At 34.8% G+C, this 25,539-nt stretch overlaps 1 protein-coding gene and 1 non-coding gene across 3 annotated transcripts; both read left to right on the forward strand.

Moving 5' to 3' along the window:
- The first annotated feature begins 3,319 nt into the window (after positions 1–3,319).
- LOC111509579 (uncharacterized) lies at positions 3,320–10,654 on the forward strand. Of its 2 annotated transcripts, none has more exons than XM_023165345.2 (2): positions 3,320–3,567; positions 9,767–10,654. In XM_023165345.2, exons 1-2 carry the CDS (start codon positions 3,438–3,440, stop codon positions 10,033–10,035), a joined length of 399 nt encoding a protein of 132 aa, XP_023021113.2. In that variant the 5' UTR covers positions 3,320–3,437; the 3' UTR covers positions 10,036–10,654. The 2 variants fall into 2 exon arrangements, with proteins under 2 accessions (XP_023021113.2, XP_023021114.2); XM_023165346.2 differs by having other exon boundaries at positions 3,323–3,534.
- Positions 10,655–14,676: 4,022 nt separating this feature from the next.
- On the forward strand, positions 14,677–20,370 carry LOC111509588 (uncharacterized). The gene is made up of 2 exons (XR_012467178.1): positions 14,677–14,797; positions 20,128–20,370. It is a non-coding gene; the product is annotated as an uncharacterized protein (transcript).
- Positions 20,371–25,539: the final 5,169 nt, after the last annotated feature.

Genomic DNA, 25,539 nt, shown 5'->3' on the forward strand with positions numbered 1-25,539 from the left:
TGCTCAACTAGACAGCTCATCATACTTTATCCGTGAGAATCTTCGGGTTAACATATATATATGTATATATATATATATATATATATATATATATATATATATATATATATAATCAAAATGAGCATGAAGAGATAAACGATTATCCACCATGAAACCTGATAATTTTAATTCACTTACGAACTCTATTACATCAATTTGTAATCTTATGTTGAGATTGTTAATTAGTGATAGTTTATAACCAGTTGATAAGATCATATATTTTGTTTTGGAGGTGTTGAGTTTAAGTTTATTGCGATTCATGTACTTGAAAACATTTCTCAGTTCATTATTCATTTGATCAGCTACTGTTTCTAAATTATCTCCTGAAATTGATAACAAAGTGTCGTCTCCAAAAAGGTTCTTAAAATAACAACCATGGGATGGTATATATAACATTCAGGTAGATTAAAAATAATATAGGTCCCAAAACACTCCTTCAAGGTGCCCCGAAAATGACATCGCGAGAGGATGACACTGAATCCTTTATTTTGGTTACCTGTTTGCGTTGTGATGAATAATCAGTCAGCCATAACAAAACAGTTTCCCTGATACCAATACATTCCAGTTTATTTAGTAATATGTGGCGATCAATTGTCTCAAATGCTCTTTAAATATCTAAAAATACGGCTGTAATATAATTCCCTTATCTATTGATTCTTTTCATTTTGATATTGTGACTTGTAATATTGGATTACACTGTTCATGAAACAGGTGTTTCATGAACATTAACTTTAAACAACAGAAATATATACAAATTATTTATTATACAATCATCTAATAAGATGCAAAATTAAAGTATGAATGATAGATTGTAAATATAGTTGTAGTACTACTAACAATATATTCGAATGTAAACTTAAATCGAATCATATTATGTACAAATCGATTGAAAAGGGGAAAAAATCTATATAAAATAATAATAAAAAAATATATCAACAAAAAAAAAGGGGAAAAATAATAAAACAAAAATATAAAACAAATTAGGAAAAAACACTTATTTGAAAGAAAAAAAAATAAATAGAAATGAAAATACGAAAACGAAAAAAAAAGAAACACCAAAACAAACAGAAATGAAAATTCGAAAAGCAAAAAAGCAGGGAAGAAAAAATCTATGTTCGAGCTACTACTCAATATTCCCGAAATCTTCAAAAGCAAACTTAACTTCTCTGAAGAGGTGAAATACCTTGGTACTATCCTCGATAGGAAGCTAACATGGAACTCTCACCTACAGAGTAGAGCAAAAAGAGCATACGTGGCCTATGAGCAATGTCGGAGGACAGTGGGACGCGCATGGGGTCTTTCACCCCGTGTAGTCGCCTGGATCTACACTGCAATAATTAGACCTATGTTAACGTATGGAGCCATTGCATGGGGACCGAAAGTTCTACAAGCAACGGCCATCCAAAAATTATCAAATACAGCGACTGGCTTGTTTAAACATCACAGGAGCCATGAGAACAACACCAACCGCGGCAATGGAATTAATCACGGGTCTGACCCCTCTGGATCTGTACGTTAAGGAGGTTGCGTTAATGGCCATGGTACGATTGCGCACGGCTGGTGTAAACCTCGAAGTAGGAATGGGTCAATTGAGGCTGGGCCTATGGCGGGAAGCGCTTACTGCGCAACCTCTGCTGTAGGCAACAAGTGATGCAATTGAACCCAGGTTTGTGTTTAATAAACCCTACAAAATACAAATTAAGCAGAACACAGAGTCAGATGCTACAAATGCAATACGGATTTATACAAATGGCTCAAAAACCAAAGAAGACTCAGGATGTGGAGTGTACTCCAGATCACTAAGCCTAAGGATTAAGTGGGAAATGGGAAGAAATACCAGCGTGGTCCAAACAAAACTGGCTGGTATATCAATCGCCACAAAAGAAATAACCAAGAAAAGAATTTCTGGCAAAAACATAACAATCTGCACTGATAGCAGACAAGCACTATTAGCCTTGAACAGACACCGTGTTACTTCAGGGCTAGCACTAGAGTGCCACCAAGATTTAGCCAAAGCCTCGGTAGATAATAACATTATCCTGACGTGGGTTAAAGGGCACGACAGGAGTAAAGGTAATCGCATTGCCGACTCTTCAGCCAAGGAAGCGGCTGGACTAAGAATTTTAGGACCCAGTGGCACCCACGGCCTGATGACTTCGATAATTGCGGAACTAGTCAGATGTTACACCCATGCTCAATCTTTAAAGAGATGGAATGAAATCAAAGGATGTAACCTTGCCAGGATCACCTTGGGCGACCCTGTGAAGCTGGCGCCGAAGAAATATCTGGCGATGACCAGGAAAAATCTACGCCTTACAATAGGATTTCTGACTGGCCACTGTCAGCTAAGGAAAAACCTACATAATATGGGGCTAGTGGACACACCTCTATGCAGATGAGACTGTCAGGCATGTCCTGTGCGAGTGCCCGGAGTTATCGTCAATAAGAGAGTGTGTGTTCTGCGAGTCTTGGCCTACCTGCCGTTATAAAGGAGATGTCTCCCAGCGACCTGTCCACCTTCCTGGAAAGGACAGGATGGACGACGACCTAGGAGGACAACTCCTCGGGAGGATGTACAATGCGTCACATGTGGCCTAAGTGTGTGGGCTTACACTCACCCTCCCTACTCTACAGATACAGATACAGATACTACTCAATATTACTTTCAAATAGATTTTTTATTAAAACAGTCTAAATAATTGGGTCTCCCAAAGCCAAAAAATTTAAACCACACACACATAAAGCTCAAATCAGATCTTTTTTGTAGTATTGTTCTCGTGTATAAAGTTCCGCTGCTAAGCATACCCTGAAGCTGCTGGATTCCATCCAGAAAAGACCCATCCGCTTGATTGGAGACACGAACATCTCTTACAACTTTGACAGTCTGGAACATCAAAGAAAGGTTGGAGATTTGTCTTTCTTTTATAGATATTTTCACGGATGTGTTCGAGTGACACATTCGATTCCACCATAAATGTCAGAAATACGTGACGAACTTCACTGTTTAAGAACTCTTTCATTTGGAGAACTGTGTTTATGTGGTATAAAGTTCCTGAGAAGGTTTTTCCAAATGGATTCAATCTCCAGCGATTCAAATCCTATCTACTTTCGCACAGGCACCGCTCTTTGAGCGCCTTAAGGATTTTCCTGTAGTGCTTGTGTTTTGTCCTTTAAAAATTTGCATTCCACGCTTTCTTTAGAGTTTGGCGACAAACTTTTGTTCCACCCTGTACGATTCGAGTACATATACCAGTACAAAATCGCCATTTACTGATAAGCGCTTCTATTCCCATTGCCACTGTTGTTTTTTTTCTTGCGGACACGTGATGAATACTAGTCCATTTCTTCAGTTGGCTAAAAGAAACGAAAACTATAAAGTTGAAAATTGTTACTGAAAAATGGAATCGAGGGAGCAAATTATTTTGAATGTATGTGTACTATTGGCCAGGAAAGCTGAACTGAGGGTGTCTATGAGGGAACCATCACAAGTAGCAGGTATTATGGGGGGAAGATTTGGATTATTTTCGGGTGAGTTTTATGTATGGTTATGTAGTGATTGAAATGTTTTCACCACATAACCTTAATGCATGAGCTCGCTTTATTTTTCGGGTCTTGCATGTTAATTTTCATTCATATCGAATAGATGAATGACTTTTTCCACTATCTTTCAAGTTTTCCAGTAACCCTGTCACCGTTTTGTCTACAAACAGATATTCATCATGGTTAATTAGAACAAACAATGTTTGAAGGGACCTGTGAATTCAATGATGGCAACAAACGATATTGAGATATATTTGAAATGAAGTCAAATACAGTGTCATTCCCAAAGTATGCACCATATAGGAAATTTATTTATTAGAGGTTTTTCGACAAAATGTTATTCTTGATGAAAGTTTGTGCATCCCCTGAAACTAAACATGCACCAACAAAATACAGTAAAACACACGTAATATACGAGGAGCTTTTAAATATTTGATTTTGAGATAGGAGTGAAGTACTCTTATTTTGAAAACTTTCGGAAAATGTTATTCAAGAAAGTTGTTCAGCATTGAAAAATACATCTAGATTTGAAGTCATGGCTATCTAATAAATAGACAGCATCCTGTTTGAAGGTGGTTGATGATGTTTCGTGGTGTATTTCATCAGTTTGGACTTCCATTATCTAATATAATATAAATTGATTTGAAATCCTTGAAACAAATAAAAGATTAACCGAAAATAACAATTTTATTAAAACAAAAAACTGAAACTACAAGGAAATAACATACAAGCTACAACCAGATAATAAAAAATTGAAATATTAATAAAAGCTGAAAATTTAAAAAATATCATTAACAAAAATTAAAAATCACCCGAAGACGATTGTGAATACTAACAATCGAAACGTCGTGACGTAAGTTGGTTTGGAATCTTTTTGATTTTCATTTTTATTTTTCATCTTTGTTAATAATATTTTTTTAATTATCAGCTTTTATTAATATTTCAATTTTTCATTTTCTGGTTGTAGCTTGTATGTTATTTCCTTGTTATTTCAGTTTTTTGTTTTAATGAAATTGTTATTTTCGGTTAATCTTTTTTTTTTTTTTCAGGGATTTCAAATCAATTCATATTATATTAGAACTGATGAAATACAGACAGCATCCTATATAAGACGGTTTATTTTAAAACCCTATATTAAGAATTACACAACTATGGTGTTACCCACGGTCAATTTTTTTGAATAGTAAAATAATTTACTTTTGGTGCAAAGTTATTATAATTTTTTGTCAACACCGAAAATCACTCAAAATTATACAGTACTGCAACAAGAACTTATTGATATTCAACAATATCAAATCACAAAACACCAAAATAAAATAGGTATTCCGGAACAAACTCGTTGATTTTCTGAAGATTTTATTGTCCAAAATAATTATCCAAAATAATCTCCAGAAAATCAATGAGTTTGTTTCAAAATACCTATTTCATTTTGATGTTTTGTTATTTGATATTATCGAATATTGAGTTTTTGTTACAATACTGTATAATTTTTGAGTAATTTTCTGTGTTAACAAAAAATAAAAATAACTTTGCACCAAAAACTTTAAAAATTATTTTACTCTTCAAAAAAATTGACCGTGGTTAATACCATAGTTATATAATTCATAATATTACAGGCTTTCAAAATAAACTATCGTATACAGGATGCTGTCTATTTATCGTTTTAGCAAATTTTTTTTCGTAGTCCCCATTTGAAAAAATTGGTAAAAAAAATTAAACTTCACTCAGATGGCCATGACTTCAAATCTAGATGTATTTTCCAATGCTTAACAACTTCTCCAAATGATTTTCCAAAATAAGAGTACCTACTTTACTCTTGTCTCACAATAAAATATTTCAAGGCCCCTCGTATATTATGTGTGTTTCACTGTATTTTGTTGATGTATGTTTAGTTTTAGGGGATGCACAAACTTTTATCAAGAATAACTTTTTGTCGGAAAACCCTTGATAAAGAAGTTTCTCATATGGTGCATACTTTGGGTATGACACTGTACAATGAAATCATTGGGAGGGAAAAGTTTTAGCTTTCTACTTCTCGATCTTCATACAAAAAAATATGGGAATTTTTCAAAGACAGGAAAGAAGCAATCAGTTTCAAAAAATCAACTTTATACAAAGATGTGTATGTAGATCATGCAAAGAAGCATCTTTCAGACACAAACTGTAAAAAAACATAAACATTGAATTACATACTTTCAAAACAAATGTTTTATATGATCACTGAATTAAACGAAAAACACTTTCCTCTATTCAGTTTGAATTCCAAATATTCGTTAAGGAATTGAATCAGATATCATTCAGAGGATTCCTACACCAAATTCTAAATGAAAGAAGTAAAATTTCACTTATATGGAACACTGTCATTCTCACATTCGATGTTTCGGCATAAGACACTTGCCATATTGTCTCTTCAGCGCCAAATCTGGATAAGATTAAATAATCGTTCAACTCATAAAATTGCGACTTTATATCATGAATGTGTTTAATCTACTCATATTATCAATTGCTTCATTTTCTCCTTAGGAAGATTCCTACATTTCTTATATAAAGATGGAAAAGTAGATAGACAACACCTTTCTTTCCCAAGTATGGAAGGGCGTGACATTTCCTCTCACGAAGATGCCATCAAGATATCACTGATGAGACCTACGGCGGGTCGAAACAGCGCTATCGGGTGTTGAATCATAAATGCGTTGTTTGGGCTCTGGTTCTCAACCATATTTATTCATAGTAAGTGAACAATATATAAACGCTAAGTTTATTACAGTGTAAACGGATATGAGAAAAACTTGAATAAACGATATACGAAGAACCTATAACTAATTATAAATAAAGAATTTTAATTCTAAGGAAAGGTAGCATCAGTTTTTCAATGTCATTGCAATAAGTATTGAAGGATATGACAATTCTGCATAAAGCATAGTTTTACCCGAATTGGTTTTTCTAAACGGTGTAGCAAAAAGGTCATGGTTTCGCAAGTCTCTGCAAGATGTACTCGATGACATTTTTGTTTGCACAATCGACACGATTATTGAATTGTTTGTACAACATTAATATATCTGACATTTTTCTTCTATCTTTAAGAGACGACAGGGAAAATTTTCAGATTTCCATTGATTTCAGAAATATCTGTTTCGGGCTAATTGTTTGACGAATTTTATCTGTTGGTAAATCGTATATTGCAGACTCCAAACACATCCACTTGCATCTGTTCATCCATACTCTCGCAGAATCTGTAAACTTTTTTTAAATCAGTATAAATGGATCTAATTGAAACTAAACGAAATATGCATCCAACATCATTTTTTCAATGGAGTGGAGGTCTTGTGATACCATTTTTAATAGATCTTTGGATTATCTATCCAACATTGTTTGACTTGCGAAAATTTTTTATTTTAATTTGATTTGATTATCAAGTAATTTAATATTTTTCAATGAATCTGAATACAAACAATAAATATCATGTCCGCAAAAAGGTTTCAACAGGCTATATAGTATGCTATTTGGTATTGGTCCGTTGTCGTTATTCATAATATTATTATGTTTACTTATTTTCACACTCTCATAGGCATCTAGTTGCCTGTTGTTATTAACTTGTCTAACTAATCTTAAAGAACTGAAGTCTATGGAATGGTTTTGTTGCAAAATATGATGGGCGACTGCTGATTTTTCGAATCTTCCATATTTTAAGTATGCTATGTGTTCCTTATATCTTTCTTCAATAGATCTTTTTGTCTGTCCATAATATTTTGCATCGCAGTCCTTACATTCAATTTCGTAAATTCCAGACTTTTCCGAATTCTCGACTTTGTCTTTTGGACTTCCCAAAAGGTTCTGCAGTGTATGACTTGTTTTAAAAACCACCTTCATACCTAGTTCCTTGAAAATATTTCCAAAGTTCTTCGTATATTGGTGGTATGGAACTGAGATGTATTTATCTTGGTTTTTGTCCTTTCTGAAAGTCGAGATTTCGTTCATTCTTAACCTAAACTTCTTTTTCCTAATTATGTCATCTACAATACCCCTCGGGAAACCGTTAGTGGCTGCTATTTCCTGTGTTGTACGTTTTTCTTTTGTGAACCTATCATGTGTTAGAGGGAAAGTCAAAAGACGATGCACCAAAAAATTCAACCCAGCACGTTTGTGCTGTCCACAGTGATGTGAACTGTCAGGAATATACCTGTACGTGCTTGTTTCTTTTCTAAATATATCGTATTCTAACCCTCCATCTTTGCTCCTCATTACCAAAACGTCAAGAAATGGTAGTTGTCCCTTATTTTCTACTCCATACGTGAATTTTATTGATGGACATCTATTATTTAAAAAGGAAACAAAGTCCTCGATATTCGATTTTTTGGTATCGAATACCGCGAAAATATCATCCACATACCTTAGCCAAATCCTAGGAAAATACTTTGACTTTTCTTTAGTTTCCATTTCGAATCTGCTCATGAACAGGTCTGCCAGGTAGGGGGACAGGGGATTTCCTATGGCCGTTCCTTCCTGTTGTTCATAAAAGCAACCTTCTACCTGGAAACGATTTTGTTTCTTACACAAATTGGTAAGAGAAACGAATTTATCGATTTCGTTGTTATTGAAATTATTTTTCTCTAGTAGTTCCCTGAGGTATTGCAAGGTCTGTGGAATTGGGACGCTAGGAAATAATGAACTAACATCAAAAGAAACCAAAATCTCACCTTCTTGCAGAACCATGTTTTTGTATGTTGTATGAACTCTAAAGAGTTTTTTATACTAAAACCTGGTTCCGTTTCAGTTGAGGGGTAAGTATGTTGTCGCATTTCTTTAGAACGTCTTTTACTTCTGCAATCATCTTTAGTAACGGGTTCATGGACAATTTCGCATACGGTCCGTTGGTAATGACAAAGCCGACAAAGATAACAAAGTAGTAATTCTGGATAAATCGGACTACTACGAAAGGGTCAATACTCTCATTACCATCTCACTGGGAGACATCTCCCTTATATCGGCAGGTGTAGGCCAAGACTCGCCGAACACACGCACTCTTATTGACGATAACTCCGGGCACTCGCATAGGACATGCCTGACAGTCTCATCTTCCTGTTCACACATCCTGCATAGAGGTGTGTCCACTAGCCTAATATTATGGAGGTGTTTCCTTAGTTGACAGTGACTAGTCAGGAATCCTACTGTTAAGTGTAGATTTTTCCTGGTCATCGCCAGATATTTGTTCCCAAGGTGATCCTGGCAAGAGGGCATCCTTTGATTCCATCCCATCTCTTTATGGATTAAGCATGTGTGTAACATTTGGTTAGTTCCGCAATTGTAAAAGTCATCAGCTGTAGGTGCCACTGCGTCCTAAAATTCTTAGTCCAGCCGCTTCCTTGCCTAAAGAGTCGGCAATGCGATTAACTTTACTTCTGTCGTGCCCTTTAACCCAGCTCAAGAGAATGTTATTATCTACCGAGGCTTTGGCTAAATCTTGGTGACACTCTTGTACTAGAGGTAGTGCGGCTTCTTAAGAATAGCCTGTGGTATCACATCATCACAGTCAATAGCACCCAGTTTAAAGTTTTTAGAAGAAACAAAATATCAAAAACAATTTTTGTGAGGTTGTATATCGATTTGTCAAAACTTCGTGAATATATTTCTATTGAAGAAGTCATTAGTAGTTATTTGCTAACTATAAGCTTGCTAGTTGTTGATATCGCGCCATCGGATTTTTTCGTTTAAAACAAATTAATAAACGAATTACGTAAAAAATGCATATCCTATGTTAATAACTGTCATTGTTTAATGTGAAAACAGACATAGCTAAATATCAATTGAAAAAAAAAGTATCAACAATTTTCAGATATTTCATTTTGCAATAGTTATAAAAAATCATATACATCAAAAGGCCTCCTCTTTAACGAGATTTTTTTAAAATTGCCTAAATATCAATATTTTTTTGAGTTATTGACGAAAAACTAAATACCACTTTTTTATCTTATTTTGTTAAAACAACTGCAATTTTCTACCTGCACCAAAATCTTTCAAAAACATTTTTCTAGAGGTGATTCCGAATCGAGTGAGCTATCACTCATATTTTTAGGACCTTTATCTCTATTTTTCATGTTTTTGATTAGAGTATGTACATATCGCCTAAATAATCCCTTTTTTGCTAATTTTTGGTCGCCGTTTTTCTTAAAAAACCTATTTTTTCCAGGTGCAGCCTTAGCTGGAGTAATGCCCATGGGATCATCTACCAAAAACGCGGCAGATATAATTAAATATGATTTGACGGACCAGCAGAAGCATATGTTGGTCACATCAGTCGAACACTTCTTCGAGGATATCGCCTTGATAGATGCAGAAAGTGGCCTGAGAGTACTTTCTCATACTGCAGAAGCTAGATATCAAATGAAGCAAACACTCATTCAGTTTTTGAAAAAGGAACTGAATTTACATATCTGGAGTTCCAAAACTATTTTTTAGATTTATGTCAGTGAAATTCAGGGAGTTTCAATATTGAATCTTTACACTGAAAAACTTGATAATATTCTCGTAATATGCACATGTTTCTAACAGTTTCATAATTGGCAACACTGATATTTGACATGTGACACTTAGAATGAAACATATATAATTATTGTTATTGTAATTAAAAACTGAATTTTTTCGCCTCTATTGAAACTATTCAGTGTTTTGGTCATATATTATTCATCCTATGATAAAAAAAGTTTATGAAATTCGTTGTATTGTTATTATAAAAAAATACGTAATAATGACAAATCAGTGCTTTCACTCTTTTTAGTTATATACCAAAACACTGAATCCATATTCTCAAACATGCTGAATTTCAAAGTGTGATTACAAATCACAATTACAGTAATTACATGTTTTTTTTTAATATCATATGTGAAATATCAGCGTTGCCGAATAGTGGAACGCCCGAAATATGTAAAACCAATTTAACGTGAATATGGTCATTTGTCGAGCTGTTATTTTATTCTTTAAATGTTATTTCTAGATGTGAATAATGGATTTTATTGTTGTTTGTCCATATTTTTTGTTTCTTGCTGTTGAACGAATAAAATGATGATTATAATCGTGATATTGTTTTGCAATTATTGCAGTACCTGTTCTCTGCCACTTGCTATGAATAACACGAGTTCAGGCTAGGGTTCCCACCTCTTCCGGAATTCCGGGAGTCTCCCGGACTTAAGCTCTGAAAATTAAAATCTCCCGACTCCCGGAAGGAATTTAAAATATACAAAATTCTCCCGGAATAACAAGTTGTGCAAAAATAACAATGAAAACTCTCTTCCGTTATGCTACAGTAAACACTGCTATTGAAGTTTTTGTAACTTTATGATTGAAATCCGCCAAAAAATTATAAATAGAAGAAATGATAATTTTTTTGGTAGTTCAGTAAAAGGTCTTTCAAAAAACTAAATGAAACAGACAACGGTACGTTTTACAAGGAAGCAGGCATTTTCTTTCAGAGATGTTTGGATTACCTGAATAAATGGTATGACTTTGAAAACTCTGAGTACACTTTCAATGAAAAAACCGCCTAATGTGGGATGATTTGAGAGACTTGGCCGTTAATTTGAAGATCAGTTTTGATGAAAATAAACTTTAAGGTTTTTACCTTTTAAGGGAAGTTAAGGAAGCATTGTTAAATCAAATAAAAGCATGCAGTCTTTCCATGCCATGGCATGTCCATTCAAATCGACCATAGTAGCATTTACCAAGAGGACTAAAAAGGAGGGTCTCTGACCCCTAAAACTTCGAGGTGAAGAAATACAAGTGTCGGGGGAGGTTAAATATCTGGGAGTAATTCTAGATTCCAACTGACCTGGAACCAACTCTTGGACAGGATAAGGAGGAAAGTGGAGGTAGCACTGATGCTCGCCAGACGCAGCTATGGAAAAACATGAGGGCTAAAATCAGACATGGTATATTGGCTATACAAGATGGTGGTTAAACCCTTGATATAATACGCATCTCTGGTCTGGTGGCCAAAGATGAAGCAGGCGACCGCCATCAACAAACTAGGCAAGGTACAAAGACTTGCATGTTTGGGAATGACGGGAGCAATGAGACCTACCCCAACAGCTGCATTGGAGACACACCTGAATCTACCTTCTTTACACTTTGTGATAATGGGGGAGGCCAGGATGGGCCAATTCAGACTGGAAAACTCACCGAACTACAAAAGATCGGACCGAACAGAAATTTTGGAACAAGTGGAGGAGCACAGATTGAATATGTGCACGGACCACATGACTTCACGACCGAAATATTAAGCCGTAAAGAGTGGAAGACCATTAGTCATCCCGAAAACATGTTTGGAAAAAACACCTGGTATACAGATGGATCGAACACCAAACATGGAACGGGAGCTGTGTCTGGGAATTCTATGAAGAACTGAGTGAACTTGCAAACAGGAACAAATTAACTTTGTCCTGGGTGCCAGGGCATTCAGGAATCACAGGTAATGATAAAGCTGATGAATGCGCTGGACGCGGAGAATAAACGCAATAAGCCCAAGAGGCTGCAGTGTTTTCTGGAGACTTGGACTAAATGGACAAGTCAAACAGTTCCCAAGGTACCAAAAAAAACAAAGGAGATCACGGCAAAACTCGAAAACCAACCAAAATATCTTCATAAAGACTTCATAGTGAATCCAAAAGTATAGTTTAGAGAGATATGTATTAGAAAATATGTCCATCCATCACACAGCTTTCTCTAATATCTGAAAGTAGAAGAGAAATGAAAAAGTATATCTATTGAGAACACTTTCATCACACCAGATCAAAATACTGCCTCTCGACGCACGTTTCTCTAATCTAATTTATTCCATATCTGCCTGTCAACAGGGAATGTATACTCAGAATTGGTAAAATAATCAACAAATTCAAGTATTCAGGTACACTTCGGCAGTACGTTAATACTGTGTATGTATGTATGTATTTGTTCAAATTCCCAGAGGTTTATTCAGTTCCTCATAACTAAATAATAAAATCTCATCGTAACGATAGATTCTAGAGATTCCGGTAACCTAACAATCATAGTCTACTAGAATCACCCCTCTCAAACAATAAAATATGCAGCCATCTTAATAGGAGATTTCAACTCCAGACATAGACAATTCGGAGACTCAAACTCCAATGCCAATGACCATCTTCTTACCAACTTTCTTCTCGACCACAACTTATACAGAGTTCCCTGTCAGGACCCGACGTTGTTGAGTCACCAGGGGGCCTCAATTATTGATCATACATATCTTGTACTCCGAGAGCCTGATAGAGGTGGTCGATGATCTGGCCTACATCGGGGACACGATCACATTGGATCACCTTCCCCTTATCGTCAAAACTTCTCTGAACTTCCAAATCTCGTCAACCCCTGAAACCATCAGAAACTCAGTTTCCTCGACAATCATCCCCTTAATCATCCCAGAAAAATAGATATACAAATTGACAAACTCCAAAAACTTATCAATGACTCAGACGACATAGCCACACCAACAACACCTAGACGAATCGACCAACCCCCACTTCCACCTTCTCTTATAACACTCATTAAAAACAAACGAAAACTTTACAGAACATACGTCCGAACTAAAAACTGAGTGGAACAGACTTAACGCACGAATACGTCTCCTCATCAACCAATGCATACAGAAAAAGTAGATAGAGGTGACAAAAAACTTGACTATAGGGACGAATCGGCTTTATGGAACAAATTCAAAGTTCTTATTGGAGAAAAACGGAAATCCAACATTCACCTAGTCATTGACGGTAACATCATTTCCAAACCTTCCGAGGAAGCAGAAGCCTTCCACGAAGACCTCATGCTTACCTTCTGACTCCCTAACGACGTGCACTTCGACAACCAATTTCTAAACTTCATACACCAGCAAATGCCCGCGCAACTGGACAGGCACCCCAAACAGATCCCCCTTGACCTTAACTGCTCCTTAAGATCCCCATTCAGCGAGAAGGACATACTCATATCCATCCAATGGTAGAAATACCGCTCCAGGGTCCGACTCGGTGAACCAAGTCCAAACGCCTGGAAACAGGCAAATACAATCCCTATTCCTAAACCTCACAAAGATCTCGCCAAACCAGATTCCTACAGACCAGTTCTCGATTACAAAGCCACGATCTACTGGATAGCGGATAGCTGCGTCTTGGAAAGAGCTGAAATTGCACAACTTCAATCCCCGGCCTAACAACCTGGACCTATGTCAAAACTGACCACCGCAACGAAACCGGACCGCTCTAACGGAACAAAGGAAAAACAAGACGAACACATTACAACACAACATAAGACAACTCACACACAATCTCCTGAAGAGGCATAAGCCTGTAGCAGGGCCCCTCTCAAAACACACTACGACCACAAACATATTGTAATTTAACTAAAACTTGAATAAACATTTTTGAATTGAATTGAATTGATTTCTGAAGATTGAACTAACCTGCTATACAATTGCATACACGAACATCATTCATTTATTTATTTCGCGAAAGATTAAGTAGATTATTCTCACTTCGTGAGGAGAGCATTTCAATGAAGAACTGTCCACTTATACTCTATCTATCTAAGCAACAGAATGCTCAAAAACATTATCATGCATGAAATCTAAGTAATAAAAATTGCCATTCATATAAATCCTTTGACTCATTCAGTTAACATTCAAATCAGGAATTTTTCCTGCTAGTTCGAAAACTGGTAAAATTGTTCCAAATGATAAAAAATTTGACCCTCATCTCTTGAAGAACTATAGACAAATAACTTTACACTTAGTTTTTTTTCAACTTCGTTGAGGAGCAAAATATTCTTTCTAGTAAATCTATTCAATTTGAACCATTTCTCAAGTCTTGAGGTTAGAGCCTGTTTGTCTTTTACCTCTCTTTTTCAACAATTTAATTTTTTACATTCTCGAGAAATGAAGTTCCCTTCATGCTGTTATTATCAGATTATTGCATTTACGGTTCCACAATCTCCAATAATGACAAACAATATTTCATTTTGAATAGGATGAGAATGGAAAAACATCGTGTATTGAATGAATTGCACCAAGTTTATAAACGAAAAGTAGTCATACCTGATATCAATCTTCTGGCAACACTGTAAGGCCATTTTTTAATTTGAAGTTTTTTTCGGATTTGTGAATCTGCAGTTTGATTTCGCTTTATTGTTTCTTTCTTCTCAGTTATTTTGATATCTGCTTGTGGAGGTAGGTGTAATTTATCTATTATCATAAGTCAAATTTAAATCCAAAATGATGATGTTACTAATTGTCTAATCTTTGTTAATAGTTGGAACAATAGGATGGGTGATTGTAGTCACTGTTTGTTTTTTGCATTTGAAGATTGCAATAACTCCTCCTAGTTCAAAATTCATGCCTAAATAATAAATTGATCATTGTATGCCTGCTGCCAACAGCTACCTTTTCAGTTTTCTTTATGATGGTGTTTATAAACTCAACTTATGAAAATCAGCTGTTTTTTTGTTTTTTACATTTGGCTGATTCAAATTCCGGTTCTGCATCATATAAACAAAGAATTTCGTAGAGTTCAAATTGAAAACGAGGGAAAAAGTTTTACATGATATGTGAAAGATAATGGTTTCTGATTCTGAAGGAGGTTTCAATCATAGGAAAACTACTGCCACTAGCAGGTTTTCAAATTCATTTTTAATTATTGATATCACATAAATGAAATTAATAAAAACACTTTTGTCTAAATATCACTGGAAAATTGTATTTATAAGAGTACTTTTCAAAAATGCAAGAAGTGGTGGATACATTAGATGTCACCATTTTAAAAAATGATCCCACTAAAATGTATTCCCAGCAAGCTAAGAAGGCCATGGAGGAATCAACAGTGCTGTTTCCCACACCATGGGATATAAAAAAGACGATATGCATGAACCCCCAGCCTTCAGAATTGTATGGATTAATCAAACTCAAAGAAGGACATCCAGTCAGACCCGTGGTATCATATATAGATGTCCCAACCAGTAAGTTGTCTGAATTTTTAAACTCAAGATTCAGAGTCCTGACAAAATTTAATCCTTCAAACACAGTTCTAAATTCAATAAACCTAGCTGACAAACTATCACATCTAAATATCAAAAATAATATCAAACTAGTATCGTTCAACGTAAAAAAACATGTTTCCTAACATTCCAACAGACGAATGTCTTCCCTTCTTGAAATACATATTAGATAATAGTCATACAAATCCAACTACCGACTACCAAATTTTGCAATCTCCTTGGTACATGTCTGAAACAAAATTTCTTCAAATATAATAATAATTTTCACTTGCAAAACTCAGGACTCCCTATGGGCTCACCATTAAGTCCCATTCTGGCAGACACACTAGAAAACACCTGCATCCTTAATACCCCCCTTTCACAAAAACACATTGTGTTTTGGTTCAGATATGTTGATGACGTACTGGTTGCTTTTGATGGTTCAAACAGACAAATTAATCAATTTTTAAACTTTCTCAGTAGTCTACATAACAAAATTAAGTTCACAGTAGAAATTGAACAAAACAAGGAGCTTAACTTCCTAGATTTGAATATTTCAAGAGTTAATAATGGTTTTCAATTCAGTATCTACCGGAAAAACATACTAATAAAAATAATTAAGTAAATTGCAGTGAACAATAAGGTACCAGTTTCCCTAATAGAAAATATAATATCAGGTAAGACTCACAAAACACTTATGAGTGAATTATAACCAAACTGTGGAGAACACAATATAGTCAACTAAAGTAGCATCAATTACTCAGGTAAACTTTCAGATATTTCTCTAAATACAAAATTTCAACAGCTTTCACAAGTTATAATAATTTAGTTAGAACCATGTTTAATGCAAAACCCAAACTGGATAGAATGGAAAAGTCAGGTATATATAGAATAGAGTGTGACGAATGCTCTGCAGTATACTTATATAGGCCAAACAGGTAGAAATTTTGAAATAAGACTGCGTGAACACGTCTGTTTGGACAAAAAATCTGCAATGTACGAACATATTTAAGAATCAAACCACAAGATAAATGAAGATAACCTCAAAATCCTACATATATGTAATAAAGGTAGAAAAATGAATCTGTTGGAGGCCATGGAAATTAACAAATCAATTAAAAACCAGAAACATATACCCCTAAACGAGCAACTTGATTTATATAGGTCTTCTCTCTTGAATTTGAGTTTAACAACCCTTAGAATTTTCAGGATGGTATTTTAAGTTGGCATCCTATCTCTCAAATACCTGTCCTTGCAGCATACCTGAAAATTGCATACCTGAAAATAAAATTTTCCAGTGGTATTTAGACAAAAGTGTTTTTATTCATTTCATTTAAGTGATCATGAATTACCATAAAGTAAACAAGTCATCAATCACACATACTTATATCACAGATTTAGGGAAATTTCCTTACAATAGTTTTTGTTGAAGCAGTGTATTCCTTTCTCAGAGATCTAACAATTACACATCATCTTCAAATTATAAAACTTGACATTTTTCCATAAAAATATAAATGCTGTTTTTGGACCTGGTGATAGACCAGGGCTGCAACAAGATCCTTTTGCTCCTTGGGGAAATGAAATGGATACCGAGAGGTCTGAACAATTTTTTAGATATTCTGTAAAATTTCTAGAATGAAGTTTGTGCTATGCTCTCTATGTATAGGGAAATTCTACTTCCACTCCAGAAATATAAATGTGAATCACCTACTGAACATCTATGTTGCTGTAGAAACCAAATCATTGATTTTCAATTTAATATTGCATATAGTTTATTCATGTAATTAGACCAGATTGGTCTGTTTGGATAGAAAAATCAAATAAATAAAACAAAAATGCAAAAAAGAGTACTGACATGTATTATTAGTCCCCAGTATTTTGAGAAATATAGTTATTCACTGTATTATTCGAAAATGAATAAAAAAATATCATATGAATAGGTACTAATGTAAATGAGCATCTTTTTCAGAAAACAAAACGAAAATATCACATATAAATAATGATAGGAAATGTAAATTAACATTTTTCAACACCATAAGATTCAACAAAATATTGAAAGGGCTATATATTTTTAGGATAATTTTGGGAACGAAAGGTTTTGGCTTTCCACTTCTCCATCTTTATACAAACAAATTTGGGAAAATTCCAAAGAAAGGGAGAAAGCAATTGATTGCAAAATGGGCTTTATACAAAGATGTATAGTTTATGCAAAAATGTAACTTCCAGACACAAACTGGAAGAAAAAGCCCACTTGAAACAACTACTCTCTTATAAATATTGATTACACGATAGACAAAATACTTTTTGAACAACTACTTTTATATAAACATTGTTTTGAGAGTGCTTTTTCTTTCAGTATGTGCCGGTATATGTGTCTTAAATTGAGATTTTATGTATTGCAACTGTGATACTTGTATTTCATGTGCTGTCGTCATTCATGATAAACTTTTATTACCTTATATATGCTAGAAGAGTCATTTTTCCTGAAGCTTACAGATGATACCAAAATACGAACTGTAATTGTTTCATTAAAATCAGTTCAGTTATAGTCAAAAAAGCGTGTTGTTGTATTTATTCATCTTTAAGATCATTATGATATTAGACATGTCAATAATAAAAATTACAGTAAATAAATATACAAATATAATTAAATAAATATATACCTATCAAATAAAACAGGCACTATACAAATCACTACAAGCGACATACTGATGCAAATTTTAAAATCATAGAAAAATTATTATAAAACAACATAATATAATTATATACAATTGAAAGGTTGAACATTAAAATAGAAAGGAAAAGCAGTGAGAACAAGTTATATCAAGACATCCCTTTGCAGGAACTCATCTAAGCTATAATACTCCCCGTTCATCAATAACTCTTTGATATGGTTCTTGAAACTTACTAAGTGTAGGTCCTTGACTGGCAATGAAATCAAAAGTATGATGCCGTTATACCTTAGAGATTCCTTGAATGTCGAAGTTTTGTGTTTTGTGATGGTCAAGTTTTTAGTTTGTGTTGCATAATTATGAGTGACTGACTCGTGATTGAAATGAAGTATGTTGTATCATCTCACATGAAACAGAACTTTATAAATATAGATACAGGGTAAACTTAATATTTTATATTTTGAAAATAAAGCTCTACAGCTATATCTCGGTGCAATGTCAAATATTATTCGCATGATTATTTTTTGTAGAATAAATACAAGTCTTGCGACAACAGAAGTAACCCACATTAGTATATTTTGAGCCATGTGAGAATAGGCCAAAAAATAATAGACCATCTTGATACCATCTAAGTCTAGCAACTCTTTGAGCTGGCGTATTGCAAATATTGCCGGAATCAATTTTTTACACACATGATCAACGTAAGGCTCCCAAGACAAGGTTTTATCTAAGAGTTTGGCTGTATCAGATAGTTGGACGTTATTAAGATTCAATGTCTTTCTCAACGAGAAACCGAAGTGAAATATTTAATTTGCTTTCAGTTTCAGTTGGTTTCTGTCACACCAAGAAACCATAGCGTCCATGACTGAGTTTATATTGAATTCTAACTCATCTATTGTGTTACCAGACACTGATTATATCAAACATGGTTACGGTGTAACCATGGGAGATCATTTATATAGATTGAAAACAGCAGCGGTCCCAATATTGAACCTTGTGGTACACCAAGCATAATATCTTGAATATGTGATGCAGTGGTGTTCAGAGTCACAACCATTTTTCTGTCAGATAAAATTGACTCAAGTACGAATCCTCTGATACCAATGTTGTACCTACAATTTACTGATCATAATTTCATTTCTTACTGAATCAAAGGCTTTCACATGTATTTAGTAAACCTTTGACACTTCTAGCAAATATATTCTCTGAGAGAATGTTTCCTTCAAATCTAAAATTATGCCAAGCAACACCAATTCCGAAGAAGGATGATCCCAATAATTGCAATAACTACAGACTTATAACCATTATTTATATCATTCGAAAAATAGTGGAAATTCTGCTTGCCGTGAATGTATAAGTAAACTAACACTGCTACTACATTGATGAATATTTTTCATAGCATTTCGCATTCTAAAAATTTGTGCTTTTGCAGTCGTTCACTCCTCTGTGATCTATCTAAAGCTTTTGACAGTGTTTCTCATAACCTGTAACTGAGAAAACTTGTAAAATATGGTACAGAGCGTATGACCTGATACAATTTTTCTTGGCAAAAAAGCAGCAATACAATTGTCAAACATTAAGTACCTCAGGGATCCGTACTTGGTCCTTCATTATTTATTATCTATAAAAGTCTGATTAATTCAGGCTGATTCGAAAAATCTAATCCGTTTCGATGGACGGGAATTTCTCTAACCTTCTGCCTACTGAGAATGGAGTCCCACAGGCTCTAGGTATATTATATCAGATATTTTCTAATGTATCAGAAATTGTTACTAAAAATTAATTCATTCGTTCATTCCTATGTTAAGTAACGAAATGGTGAATAGAGATTATTATTATTTTGTTTTAATTTCAGGATCAGTAACAATCACCATGTCTTCAAACTGTGTATCACATGAATCCTTGGACCAGAATACATTGCATCACAAAGCCGAAATGTCTTCAAAATGGAGCAATATCAAAGATTTGGATTTGTTCTTCAGGAGACTATATGTCTATCACCAGAAGCGGGGATTTTTCACTATAGTTTTGGGTAGAATTCTAGAGCTCGTTAACTATATGTTCGTTGTTTTCTTAGCAACATATCTTTTTCATGGAATCGAATACTCTGTTCTTTTTGATGATGTCCCTGGAAATAATCCAGTCGCTGGGCCCCATTCACAAGCTACGTTCTCCTCTAGTCATGGCAAAGTTACATTATATGATACTATTTTGCCACTGAATGAGTGTATTAGTAATTTCACTGGTTTAACAAAACTCATTCTAGGAATACTATCAGGAGCGTGGCTATTATTATTTTTTATAAGAATCTACCAGGTGGCGCTCATGTGGGAAACGAGACAGTTTTACCACGATGTTCTCAACGTTAACGATGACAATTTAAATAACCTGACTTGGAGGGAAATTCACAAGAAAATCAGAGACGCGCAGTTGAAGCTGAATATATGTGTGATCAAAAAAGAGCTAACAGATATGGACATCTGTCATCGTATTTTGAGACATGAAAATTTTTTAAAAGGGCTGATGCAACAGGAATTGCTGCCTCCAACGATATGCATACCTTTCCTACCAAAGATTGTTTTCTGGACCAGTGGATTCGAGATTAATATTCGTTTAATACTTTTCCTGACACGATGGTCAGTCTTCAAGAGTTCTTGGGAAATACATGAAGAGTACAAAAAGTGTAAAGAAAGTAACAGAGCTGCAAAAAAACTGGAAAAATTGATAGAGACTCTTGCCTTCATAAATCTTGTATGTTTTCCATTAATTTTTTTCTGTCAGATCTTCTACGGAGTTTTAAACTATGGCGAACTGCTCAAGCGACAACCAGGCGCTTTTAGCATTCGCCGCTGGTCGAAATACTCGAAACTTTACTTGAGACATTTCAACGAATTCGAAGAAGAATTGCATATCCGGCTCTGTCAAGCCCATGGGCCAACTACAGAATACTTATCAACTTTCAGTAGACCCATCTTCGCGGAATTAGCGAAACATATAGGATTTGTTAGCGGGTCTCTCTTCGTGGTTCTGGTAGGGCTGATGATTTACGACAAGGACGTGATCAGTGTAGAGCATGTGCTGTCCATCACGTCTATTCTGGGAATTGTTGCTGCCACTTGTAGGAATTTTACCCCTGATAAAACTAAAATTGACGATCCGGATAGACTTCTCAAACAAGTGGTTGAGTACACCCATCATCAACCATACAGTTGGTCACATACGCAATGTCCATCAAGAAACAAAGATATGCAACAAATACTTCAGCTTTTTCAATTGCGAGCAGTTGGGATTTTGGAATGGCTGCTTTCCCCGATTCTTACTCCCATCTTGATGCTTTTTTGGCTTTATCCTAGGTCACACCAAATAGTGACCTTCTTCAATACATTTTCAGTATTCCATCGAGAAATAGGAGATGTCTGCAGCTTCGCCATGGGAGGTGAGGACGATGGCATTCCGTACATGAAAAAACCTTTTGAAATGTCTCAGGAGTTCGTGCCAGAGGACACTGTGGATGTTAAGATATCTATACCACAAGAGCCTTGTCTCTCCCCATCCAGACCATATGTTTTTCTTGAAGACAGTGCCGAGCGTGTGTTTAAAAATTTTGAAAACGTATCCAAATTCGAATCAAGCATCAACACAATGAAGACGGAAGTCGGGTCTGAAATTCCTTCCACGTTCACATCAGCAAATTTGATAAAGAATTCAGCAATGCTAGAAAAAGAACCACTGTTGCCTCAAAGTAAGCGGTAGCTCGTAAGTGGTTGCTTCCAAAGGTATTTGACTGCCGTTTCCTTTCTATTTTTTTTTTCAAATAATTAAAGCAAAAAACAGGCGTCAGCGCCTAGGACTTGAATTATCAAACAATTAATATTTTGTAATGGAACAGCATGTGATGGAATTGACAAGTAACACTTTATGGTAAGATTTTCACTGGACACTTTACAATGCTTGAGAATAGCTCGATTTTATTTGGTCATAGAGTAAGTTTTCAGAATTCTTAAATATATTAGGTTCTTCAATCTTTATTTTATGGTCGTGGTTGAACCCATTCCTCTGTATCAGAAGATGGTGTGCAAATGTGAAAATGGTTTTCAAAAATAATTAATACAGTTTATTGTATGATTTTCGCTATAAAGGGTTTTACAAAAACCGTGACACATGTTTCGCTATACAAGCGCTTTCTCAAGCATAAATTAAAACTAAAAGTTACTTCTAAATTACAACCATTTTATACTCTAACCTATTACCTACCTAGAGTATGAAATGGTTGTAATTTAGAAGTAACTTTTAGTTTTAATTTATGCTTGAGAAAGCGCTTGTATAGCAAAACATGTGTCACGGTTTTTGTAAAACCCTTTCTAGTGAAAATCATTCAATAAACTTTATTAATTAGTTTTAACATGGATTTTCATCAAGTATCGGCCAGTTCTATTCAATAAATGGTTTTCACATTCAACAAACTATTCTTATTTGAATTTCATTAGTTCGGATTCTCATTGTCTAATATGAATATGATATAAAATGATTTGAAATATCTGAAAGAACCATTAAAAAAAATTAAAAAAGAATAGCTGAAAATAACAATTATTAAACAAAAAAACCCTGAAAAGCAATTACAGTGAAACAAAATACAGCAAAAAATTGAAAATTGGACAATGAAACAAAAACAATAAAAATAATGTTAAAAAATTATTCAATTTAAATTTTTTTATTGCATTTCAGGTTTTTTTTCCCTTGATATAATTGTTATTTTCAGCTATTCATATTTAATTTTCAATTGTTTGATAATAGTGAGTGAATAACTTTTGGTCATTTAAAAAACAGCATAAATAAATTAGTTTTCATAAAATGTCTATGAGTGTCATATTTATAACTTATCTGTTTTCCTAGAAGTAATTGTTTTATAAAAATCTATGTATTTTGCCAAAATGAATCATTCATCCATTTAAGTTTTGATGTAAATGTCAATTTTTTACCTGTTTTCCTAGATGTGATATTATATTGTAATTGTTTTTCAACATCTACCTGTTTATCAAAAATAATCATTTATCTAATTGAGAATTGCAATTACTTAAATTACTTACTGTTATATAAAACACATTGTAGAATACTTGAATGTACTATTTATTCTAACTGATAAAGCTATTCTATAGCGAAACGTGTCTTAAATGAAATATATGTGAAAATGATATAATTATTATCATGGATAGTGTTAATAATTCTCATCAAGTAAAGGGTTGGTGTATTGATAACTAATTTTTCACATAAAATACGGGTATCTTTTCATAGAAACATAGACTGAGTGATTTGATAACTTTATTTTCATGCAATCTGCAAATGTGATAGATGTCTAGGTTGTGATGAACATAAATATATATAGTGATTATGGTGATTTCTTGCAGTTTTCTAACTAAATTGACTGAACCCAAAGATAAGTGCAAGTAAGGAACCACAAATTTTACTTTATCTGCTGTTTTTGTTTTTTATTTTATATTGAGTATCCATCTTGGTTCTATAACGTTTCAAAGTGTAACTTTTTTTTTTCGGGGATCTTCAGTACATTGTTATTAGGACCATGAAAGATATAGAACCGATAAGGATGTAATTATTAATCTTCTGGGGCAGATGTGCTCTAACTAATAGTGAGATTTTAAAAGTATAAGTGAATAGTAGCATACTTGCCACAATTGATACTGACTAACACCTAAAGGCACAAAATACTTTTTAGGTTACTAGTACCAGTAGTAACACAAATCACAGTTGCGATAGAATTAACTGAATAGTACTGAAATTTGATTCTTCCACTGCTATCCGACTTCCACTACAAGATTAGTGTTTCTACTGAAAAGACTGAAAATATATTTTGAGGTAACATCCTCTCTTTACTTTCACCAGAGAGAAGGCATGTATTGTGAAAATTATACCTCAGTAGAAATTAAGATTAGTTATAAGAAATTCAATAGAAGTAAGGACTTTTTATACACCATATTTTAGGCTATTGAGTATTAAAATTTTTTGAATAAAAAAATGAGTTTTAATCATTATTATGAAAAAAAATTCAAAATAGTTGCGTGGTCGTATATCATGAAGGAAGTCTTCAGGTTGTCTCATAGGATGTGTTCCATCCATTTGAGTATAGTTGTGGGAGATAATTAGTGAAAAGATGCATTGGATTCTTTAACTGAGAATGAGTTCAACAAAAAAAATTTTCAACACCGGACCTGTGACAATTTTGTTAACTCGCCATCCAAGTTGGCGACATCAGAAGATTGTTGAGAATATCTATGTTGATACTATAATTGAAAATGAATCTCCTTCACATTTTCTTATAATTGAACAATCTCAAAACACTAATTAAATTTTCAAAGAAATTCAATCTGTTGATAAAAAGAGTGACAGTGATATACTTCTTAGGCCACATGTGACCCATTGTACATTCTCCTGAGGAGTTGTCCTCCTAGGTCATCGTCCATCCTGTCCTTTCCAGGAAGGTGAGCAGGTCACTAGGAGACATTATATTGGCAGGTGTAGACCAAGACTCGCCAAACACACACTCTCTTTGGCAACCTCGAGGTGTCTCACGGTAGTCTCCGGGAAGGTTTTGGAAGGTGCAGCGACATTACTGTCGTTGCGCGGCTTCTTCAACCTTCATGGGGTTTCCTCCTTCGCTCTCTATCTCCTTTTGTCCTCGGCGCCGCAAATGGGCTTACGCCTTGGCCTTTGTATTACATCACGAGGTGATCTGCTATGTCCAGCCTCATTCCAAGCGGTAGATTGGATTGGACATTTCTGTTAATCCCCAGCCACCGCCTAAGATTGAGGTGAGCACTTCTGTCCAGTTTCGGGATTGGTTTTTGTTGTTTTTGTGTTTCATTCATGTGTGTTCCCACTAGTAGCAAGGGAAGAGTTGGTCACCTCTGACAGAGCCGAACATTACCAGAGATAGGCTGATCACAATGAGGTTTCATTCGTAACCGCATATCACCCTGCGGCCATTCAGCTGGGGTAGGCTTAGCTTGGGTAGGCTGGTCCACGGTGGCATGTTTTGCAAAGGGTTTTGGGGAGTTTGCCCCCTCCCGGGTTGAGTGCCCTGAAGTAGAAGCTTCCCCCCTCAACTAGTTAGCGAGGAGAACCTACTACCCCATTCCATCCACCCCCGCTCTCCGAGCGGTCCTCAACTTACTGATGGGTACTTCAGCAAGATTGACATCTGACCTCTTTTGGTCGAAAGTTAGCCTTTAGGTGCTATTCTTTCGCGATCGGT

Source organism: Leptinotarsa decemlineata, unplaced genomic scaffold (genome assembly GCF_025532065.1).
Source record: "Leptinotarsa decemlineata unplaced genomic scaffold, Ldec_3_MD MMD2_tig00026328_RagTag_RagTag, whole genome shotgun sequence".
Classification (NCBI taxonomy): domain Eukaryota; kingdom Metazoa; phylum Arthropoda; class Insecta; order Coleoptera; family Chrysomelidae; genus Leptinotarsa; species Leptinotarsa decemlineata.